The 8,998-nt window shown below is 39.1% G+C and overlaps 1 protein-coding gene across 1 annotated transcript; it reads right to left on the minus strand.

Annotated features, from left to right (window-relative positions):
• Nucleotides 1–49: 49 nt before the first annotated feature.
• Nucleotides 50–5,298, minus strand: LOC139919699 (4-hydroxyphenylpyruvate dioxygenase-like). The gene is made up of 14 exons (XM_071909505.2): nt 5,238–5,298; nt 5,041–5,067; nt 4,719–4,781; nt 4,255–4,359; nt 3,987–4,029; nt 3,610–3,692; nt 3,402–3,491; nt 3,133–3,236; nt 2,913–2,990; nt 2,155–2,317; nt 1,823–1,894; nt 1,607–1,729; nt 1,121–1,237; nt 50–967 (listed from the first exon to the last, which is right to left on the minus strand). Exons 1-14 carry the CDS (start codon nt 5,238–5,240, stop codon nt 857–859), a joined length of 1,182 nt encoding a protein of 393 aa, XP_071765606.1. The 5' UTR covers nt 5,241–5,298; the 3' UTR covers nt 50–856.
• Between the last annotated feature and the right edge of the window lie 3,700 nt (nt 5,299–8,998).

The raw sequence follows: 8,998 nt of genomic DNA on the forward strand, positions 1-8,998 counted from the left end.
GCTTGAAGTACTCTACTACAAAAACGCAGAAACTTGAGATGTGGCAAGAAGAGCAATTTTAATACTGTTCCAAGAGCAGTCAATAACAGTCTGCAGGTCATACAGGAGCTCACAGACGCACTGCTTCATGATATCATGGAGTCCAGTTTCAGAGGAGGGATGGAGACTGGTGCTGCTCTGTGAATACGGATTACACCTTTAATAAACTGACCCACACATCACTTACACCAGGGATGGGACTAAGCACCTGGAACTGCATTTTGATAATGATAATATGATGTATAGTAAGTTTCTATTGACCTCAACAAGTAATTCATTGTCCAAATGAATACATACATGTATAGTAAAATGTTTTCGTTTATGAGAGCTAAAATAATGTTTTGCTTGTGTCAAGCTTTTTACATTTTTTTTTCTTGTTTACATTGAGAAAAGAAATGGTTGATTTTATTGATAAATGTTGAATATGTCCCCCTCTTGATAACTGATACAAATTACAAATTACAGTTGCTCTTTCATACAGACACACAGGTACAATGCAGCACTTTTTAACACATGCACTTAGAATAAATGCTAAATTGAAGTAAACAATATAAGTCACAAAAAATGGAGTAGGGAATAACAAATAATACAATATAACCATGGATTTTGTTTTTTTAGCATCAATAAACTGATGTTTTGTGCATTTTTATTGTGCGTCTCACATCATCAGAGTATTGACTTAGTATGCTGCGTATACTGTAACAAGTAAACATGACCCTCCAGAGACAATGTCCTTTCAGAATAAAATAATAGAGCTCAGAGTGATAGTTGCTGAGGCATCTTAGAGGGGAAAAGCACATGTGTTATGATGCTGGATTCACATGCTCTTCGACACTCCATTTGGTGTCAGGATAGTCAAATTTCCTCTAGCGTTCTGGTCTGCCTCAATGGCTTCGAAAAGAGACTTGAAATTTCCTGCACCAAAGCCCTGCGTACAAAAACACAAGCATAATACATCCAGTTATGCTATAGATAGCTAATTGAAACCTTTACATAAAACAGATTTTTTGCCACATTAAGACACCAGTAGACTAGATCTTTTCTCCTGTAAAACATGTTTAATATCCTGTGGCTCCCTCACCTGGTGGTTATGTCTCTGAATGACTTCCAAGAACACAGTGGGGCGATCCTGGACCGGCTTGGTGAAGATCTGGAGTAAATAGCCGTTGTCGTCATAGTCCACCAAGATCCTCAGCTCCTGGACACGAGAAGGAAATGGTATTACAAGATGATATTTGTGTATTGCAAGGAATTTCTCCTGCAAAGGATCATGAAGCTGAATGAATGACTCCATGTTTGTTGTTTGTCATCCTGTGTGCTACTTACCACACCAGATATTCTATTTACATTCTGCTTTTGTGCTCACCGTGGTTACAGAATGAACTTTACTGTGCCACAATGATTATGAAAATACAGTATATAATCAGTTAATAAATCAGACAATCCTCTTCCATAGCATTGCACATGGACCATTGGACATGGTTACTATTGGATGTGGACACAAAGATGCTGTTGCTGTCTATGACTAAATATAAAAACATCAGGTTCACACAATATTAGTTCTGACCTGCAGAACATCCATGTCCTCTGAGATTTTGAGCTTTGACAGTTTCAGCTTCTCTCTCAGCTGTTCGTAGTAAGTGTCTGGCACAGACATGAACTCCATCCCACGCTCCTTTAGGTTACGAATCTACAATAAAGAGAACGGTCAGAGAATTGTTCTTGTTGCTACATCTAGGATGCAGCGCCTTACTATGCCAAGTGGAGCATCCTGTGGACTTACTGCAGTGATGATATCTGATGTGTTCATGGCAATGTGCTGGACTCCTGGACCTCCGTAGTACTCCACATACTCCTGTTGGTGAACACATGAGAGGGCAGGATACCTTTCATTTATCCATTATCCATTCAGGTATCCACTAATTATATCAGATTAAGAGTCCATAAACCTGAATATTTGTCAGCTTTTGACTGTAAGTACACTGATAACAGTTAATCAATCCTGTATATCTTTGGTCTTACTCAGGTCAAAACTTCTTACTGTTACTTTTTGATACCAAGTATCAAAGCTTAACATTGTTAAAGTGAGTGTGAACATTGTTGAAAAGAACATGCCTGGATTTGAGACTTGCGCTTCCCGATGGCAGGCTCGTTAATGGGCATCTTCACAGTCTCCTCATAGTTTGCCACCACAATGGAGCGCAGTGCACTGAACTCTGTCTGCAGCTGCTTGTCATCCACCGACCAGAAGCGGTGAAAGAGAAGGTTTTTCTGATACCTGTGATATCATGAACCAGGGGTCAAGAGCCATAATGGAGACAAGTCAAACATCACAAATTGTCCTACATAGCAGTAGTATTTCCATAGGTTAAATCAACTGAACAGTATTTGTGTTTTTGACTTGGACATCACCCAGCACGACTGGAATCTCAGGATTGCTTTACTATGTGACTTTCACACAAGCTTTTCAGATTAAAACCCCCAATCTGTGCTACACCCCTCATCCCAGGATCATCCAATGACCTCGCTCATTCACAGATCTGCCTCGCCCCTCCTTTTCATACGATGGGGCGCAAACAAGATCCAGATGTGGGGAGCTCTGGGGAAACAATCCAGGGAAACTGCTAAGTCATGGTGGTACCTGACTCATGCCAAAAAGGCGGAGTTATGTAATACTCAGACACCCTGTGACCCGCCCCCCCATCCACCCATTTATTTACCCCTGCAAATCACATCAGTATCCAGGGGCATGAGGAGCAGTCCATGTTGTTGAGCCACGTTGTTATTACACATGCTACATTGCATGTCACTAAGCTTTTATTGTGTGAGGAATGCAAGTTGCACAACTAGACCTTCATGCAGAAACACATTACCATTCCACCACTGGAACCATCTCATCGTCAGGTTGGTTTCCCACAACATGATCGATGAAGTTCAGCTTTCCACTTGGCCTGCAAAGAAAGATGAACGCAAAATCATACAAAAACATACCTAGCTGTAACACTGTCTGAAACTGGCATGGTTTAAAATAAAAAAAAAATTTCATCCTTCTCTACAAGTACACCAACGCCACAGTAAATGCTCCATACTCACAGTTTGGCTAAGGACGGGTCTCGGTACAGAGGAGGCTGGAAGCCTGGAAGAAACAGCCCACTGTATGCTGTCCTCTCCACAAATGTGTGTGTGGTGTCTCCATACTGCAGCAAACATAAATAAGTCTACCATCCTGACACTTCCTGGTACATTTCCACATTATCTTATCATGAGCTGCATTCAAATTGTGAGCAAAACTTTTCCAGTCTAAGTAAAGTTTTATCTAAATTAGAGGTTCACATGCATCAATATGAACGACTCCCCCTTACCGTCTGTAGCACAGCCAGCTTTACTCTACCATGCTTGTCCTCCAGTGTGTGGGGCTCCTTTACAATAATTGCACCTTGCTCTCGAGCTTTCTATGAAGCGGGAAAAAATATAATTGCATTCTTTCAGTTAAAACTCACCAATGGCATTTATTACCGGCAAGTAACAACAACTTCAAAAGTGACAACACAATTAAGTCTGGATTATTACCTGCACTAGGAAGTCACAGTCCTCCACTGTAAATGCAATATCCTTGACACCATCCCCATGCTTGACCAAATGTTCTCCCATCTCTGAGAACAGACATTATTTAAACACAGTTACAAAATATGATAAGGGATAAATTCATCACATGCAGGTATGAGGAATAAAACCCAGTGGCTGGTTTCCCAAGCAGCTCTTTGTTCTTCTTGCTGTCCCAAACTAATGCCTTTCCTATGCCTGGAAAGTGTCTCATTTTACAAATTGATTTTCCCTGTTTTATTTTAGTAAAAACTCCATTGAGCATTCTTTGCAATTATTTCCGCCTCATGTGTGATGTGAAAGAGTTGTGTAAAGAAACAAACCAGCTCCTGTCAGTGTCATACCTTTGTTTCCAGGATTGAGGGCAGATGAGAACACATAAACGATCTGTGAAAGACAACGGCCAAAACATTTACAAGTTGCCATTTCCATCACCATCCGTTGTTAACATTACATTTTAACTGACTCATTTCCCAATTCACTTGCTTTAAGATCCACATTACTCAAGAAACCCAGAGATTTTGAGCCAAACATGAACATGAACTTATTATATTATGTAATTCCTGAGGTATGGTGTGTAATTCTGGGCTCAAGCCACTGAGGATTCCTTACCTTGCCTTGTTTGACTGCATGGGACACCACATCTCGACTGCCTGTCTCCAGACCCTGGTACGCCAAAGGCTCAAATCCCAGCTTGTTACAATAGTATGATGCAGCCTGTTGAAGCAGAAGACAGCCTGTTTTGTACTTATCAATAAATAAAGTGCATTTCATTTCCACACTATGATGAAATTGGACAAGATTGCCCCAGACTGGCTTTTTACTGTGTGATAGCGCCACCTCCTGGTGATCAAAAGTGAGGTTGGACTCAGTTTGTGCTGTAATTAGCCTTGAAGTAGGAGGATGATGTGGACTGGGGTTTCACATGCCGAGGCCCCCCACCCCTCTGGAGAACCAATAGCCATGCTGAGAGTGTACAGCCTAGCCCTCCATCTCTGAGGAAAGTCAGGGAACTAAAAAAACACAATGTGTCCAAAAGAGAGGAGAGGACAGCCGGTAGTTATGGATCATCATACCTGTTTAGCGTTTCCCACCCAGAATGTCAGGTGGTCAAAGCAGAGGAAGCGGCCCTGCTCATGCTTGAGACACAAAAAGAGAACAGTTTAATAAGTGTGTTGGAAACACTGACAGATGGATTCTTAGAACGCAAGGACGTCTAACAGGAAAAACAAAGATAGTAATCTGTAGCTTTTACAAACACTGTGTTAGAGTAACAAATTAACCAGGTTTCAGTGCAGTGATTTTCCACTCAGCATCCATCTGCCTAATAAGTGCAGCATCACATAATCCCCTCTGTTGGCTATTCAGTAGGACAAAATGTATGTTCAGGGTACCTACCTTTTCACCTTTATCAGTGTATGTTGTCTAGAAAAAAAACATCATATAATAGTGTTGTTATACATGATATCAGTGTTACAGTGTTAAAGGACATTGCAATAAAGAATTCCTGTGTAAATGGAAGGTCCCAGTGGGCAGAGAGCAATGTAAAATAGCCATTTAAATAAAAAATAATTCAACAGTTGATATTCACTCACCATCTTCTTCCTGTTGACCTGACCTCACTGTTTGAATGTGTAGTCTGCAGTGAAGTCCTGAGCTTGAAGGAATGAGAAGGAAGTTTTCTAACTCCACGCCCACCGGTGTGCGAGGAGGAGAAAGGAGGAGGAGGAAGATGAGGAGGAGGAGAGAGAGTATTGATGATTATTGCTCTACTCTTGGCGTTACACAATGATTACAAAACCCAATATGTATGGGTAAAGCAACTGAATATTTTAATCAGTGATGTAGTGGTAAATACAAAAGTGGTTAAACTTTGACATCCAGTTGGTCATCAGAAAAGCATTCATTTGTGCTTGTTTCCTTTAAAAGACCCTATCTACATATGACTTACATACTGCTTACATACTTGATGCTACTGACTATGATGCATACCATGAATTTATGTCAAATAAAAATGGGTTTATTAAGTAAAATAAAAATGTATGTAAGCCAAAAACAAATTTCCTGCAAATCCAAATTCTTCCCGCAAAAGTTACAAGCAAATAACTTTGTTCAACTACAACAGCATTTGAATTTCAGCTGCCTTTTTTTTTGTTTTTTTTTTTTGTTAGAAGAAGGCCATATGTTAGCGTTTAGTGTGGAGAGGAGGCTCACTCATGCAGGACTCTCATTGGCTCATTGGTAGAGCGGAGTCGACCCCAGTGCACCTTCACATGCCCCTCACCTCTCCCCCTCCCATCCACCTCCTCCACCTCCTCCACCTCCTCCACCTCCTCCACCTTGTTCTATGGTATTCCTTAATTGTTATCACTCAAGTTAAAGAGTAATCCTTTAGGAAAGAGAACCATAGTGATCCTATTATCTCTTTTAGAAGAATACAAACAACCCAGCACAACTAAACTAAGAAGATTATAGGAGTATTATATAGTGATACCAATAGGAGATAAAAATGCTATATAAGTGGTATATAGCATATAGTACTATAAATTCACTGTTAAGCACCACAGACACACTGTAAGTCCCTATAGGAATGTTAAAGGAATATTCCAGTGATTCTTTTGTCAGGGTTATTTGTTTTTGCCAAAGATGTACAAAATTACAAAACATTGTCACTGAATGAATACATAACTGATATGATGAAAGTATAAAGTTGCTTTGTTGTCGCAACATCATTCACCCTCTGTGGTGCCATGGGTTTTAAGCATTTGGTGAATAGTTTAGCATAATACTGCCACCTAATGGAATGACATGTATGTACATATGTGTGTATGTATGTAAGTGTTCATGCATGCATGTATTATGTATGTATGCACATATGTGTGTATGTATGTGTATTTATGCATGTATGTATTGTATGTATGTATACGTGTGTGTGTGTGTGTGTGTGTGTTAGAGAGACAGAGAGGCAGAGAGAGAGGGAGAGAGAGAGGATAGTCTGCATACAAAACATCAAATAAGGCAACTATAAATCATATAAGTGCTTATCTTCTATATTCAATCAATTGAAAGATAAAATAGCTTGAATCCAGTGTGCAGATATATTTTTACCTAAAAAAACTAGTTGGATGTGCACACTTCTGCTGTTGTTCAGCATGCAGTGCACACATTGATATCAATACAAAGCCTCAAAGATCAAACATCACAGAATAAAGCATTTTTACAAATAAAAAAAAATCAAGTTTATTATGTATCTATTATTTCCATAAGGAGAAGTGAAGTAAATCCCAATCTAAGCTGTCAATCAATCTGTGATGTTCAATCCATTCCAGGAGTTATTTTGTGATCAAGGGTTGAAATACATTCTTGTTGCGCCCACTTTCCTCAGCCTGCCTCGTCTATTATTGATTTCCTACATTTCCCAGAAAGCCTTTCAACAACCCCCAGAGAACAGGCGTGAAGTTGTCACATTCAGCTGTTGGTTATAGATGTAGGTGGAGAGATCAATAGTGATAGTGATAGCAGAGTGAGAGTTTTTCCTGTCGAGAAAAAGTGAGTCAGACACAATGCATGGGGGCTACCTGGTGCCAAGGTGCAGCTGACTGGGCTGAATTTGCACATACTGTTGAAAAAGTCAGATAAAATATCAATTCAAATGCAGTATATAACAAATGAGAGGAAAAAATGTAAACATGAAGAAAAATAATAGCATAATAGCATTTATACAGGATGTGCAAAAATGTGCTCATATTCACATTAACAGGTCTACAGAAGGCCAGTCATTTGTACAGAAAGTGTCTAGGTGTGTAGATGTGCATTGTAAAAACTATACACCTTATCAAATAACATTATAACTATATACTTTTATAACTATAACTTTAACTATGCCTCAAAATGTTTCAATCTAATGTACCTGCATTATCTATTGTTAACTACAGTTTTTCTCTATAGAATTGTTATTGAAACTCTCTATGATAATACAATGAGAAACATACTAAATATATATAGACATTCTGAAATACTAGTTATTTCTAGGACTCAGGTAGCAAGACACGGATGTATAAGATATAACTGATATAACATAATATAGAGATTTATGTGGGTATTCAAGATAGATATTCTGTAACTTGAGAAAAGCTGGTAAGGTTGTTAATGTGGACCATCTGTATCTGTATCCTACAGTACAGAGAGCACAGATTCCCAGATGAGAAGGGAGGTGAGAATCAAGAACGCAAACATCATTACTTGTCTGACTTGTAGTGAAATGAGCTGCACTTTTCTATGGTGAATCATAACTATCCATCAGGGCGTCCATTCACAGCTTAGAGGGAACATTGACCCTGAATTTTCTCTGATGTGATTTACATTTTTTTTTTAGATATGGCTTCCAAGTAGATTTTTGCTTGATCTTGCTCTCCATTTTAATGATAAAAACTACAAAATCTAATTTGGTGAGGCAAGTGCCAACCTTTGCCATACCCAACTGACACCCACTGAATCCATATGAAGCAGATGAAACCAGGTCTTAATAAAAAATGGAAATTGAAATCAAACCAGATGTCTGACATAAGAAAGGCAATTGCATCATCATCATTAAATTCTCATCTCGGGGAGTTTGATCATGGCACAGAGACAAATATCACTTTTCAACATTTTGTTGTTCATCTTCGTAAAAGGCAGTCATGGTACATATTTAGTCAAGACCTCCTGCAGAAAACATGCAGACAGACAGCCTTTACAAATACAGACCTGTTAGTTGGTTACTAAGTCCATCTGTTTAGCTCTACATTCCTATGACAGTGCAATACCACTCTAATGAGAATTTCACCCCCAACACTCGTGTTGCGACTGTCCCTGAAGGTCTTTGTTTTTCACACTGTTACCAGGAGGCTGTCTGTTGTCAGGAGATGCGACTGCACATACATTCAGATAGAGTTTCACAACATGCAGGTTTAAATAATTGCACAGAACATAAGTGGGACGCTATGAATTCATATGTTAATGGTGTGGTACTGGAGGTACAGTACCAATCAACATAATACCAGTGTGTACCACCAGTACCAATCAACATAATAATCATAATAATATCATAATATCATCATAATAGTCAAAGGGCATTTTTAGTGCTTCACTTACACTACTAGCATTTCATTACCACAACACAAACAATTGTTCCAGACTTTTAAACAATCTAATCCAGTCAGAAAACACGGATATTGATTGATTGGATGTTTTAACAGGTTAATGCTGCTGTTTCATCAGAATGTTTTAAGTCTACTTGTGAATCCTTCAGATAAGCTGAGTGTCTGAAGCAAGCTACAGTATATTACACTAGATATCCCCCTGATACCCAGCATCC

Source organism: Centroberyx gerrardi, chromosome 8 (assembly GCF_048128805.1).
Source record: "Centroberyx gerrardi isolate f3 chromosome 8, fCenGer3.hap1.cur.20231027, whole genome shotgun sequence".
Lineage (NCBI taxonomy): Eukaryota > Metazoa > Chordata > Actinopteri > Beryciformes > Berycidae > Centroberyx > Centroberyx gerrardi.

What these genes read in the sequence shown, in the direction of transcription:
- LOC139919699 (XM_071909505.2), bottom strand. An exon ending in ACACTGATAAAGGTGAAAAG is followed by an intron (nt 4,782 to 5,040) that starts GTAGGTACCCTG and finishes TTGTGTCTCAAG; the next exon opens with CATGAGCAGGGCCGCTTCCT. An exon ending in AGCGCAAGTCTCAAATCCAG is followed by an intron (nt 1,895 to 2,154) that starts GCATGTTCTTTT and finishes GTTCACCAACAG; the next exon opens with GAGTATGTGGAGTACTACGG.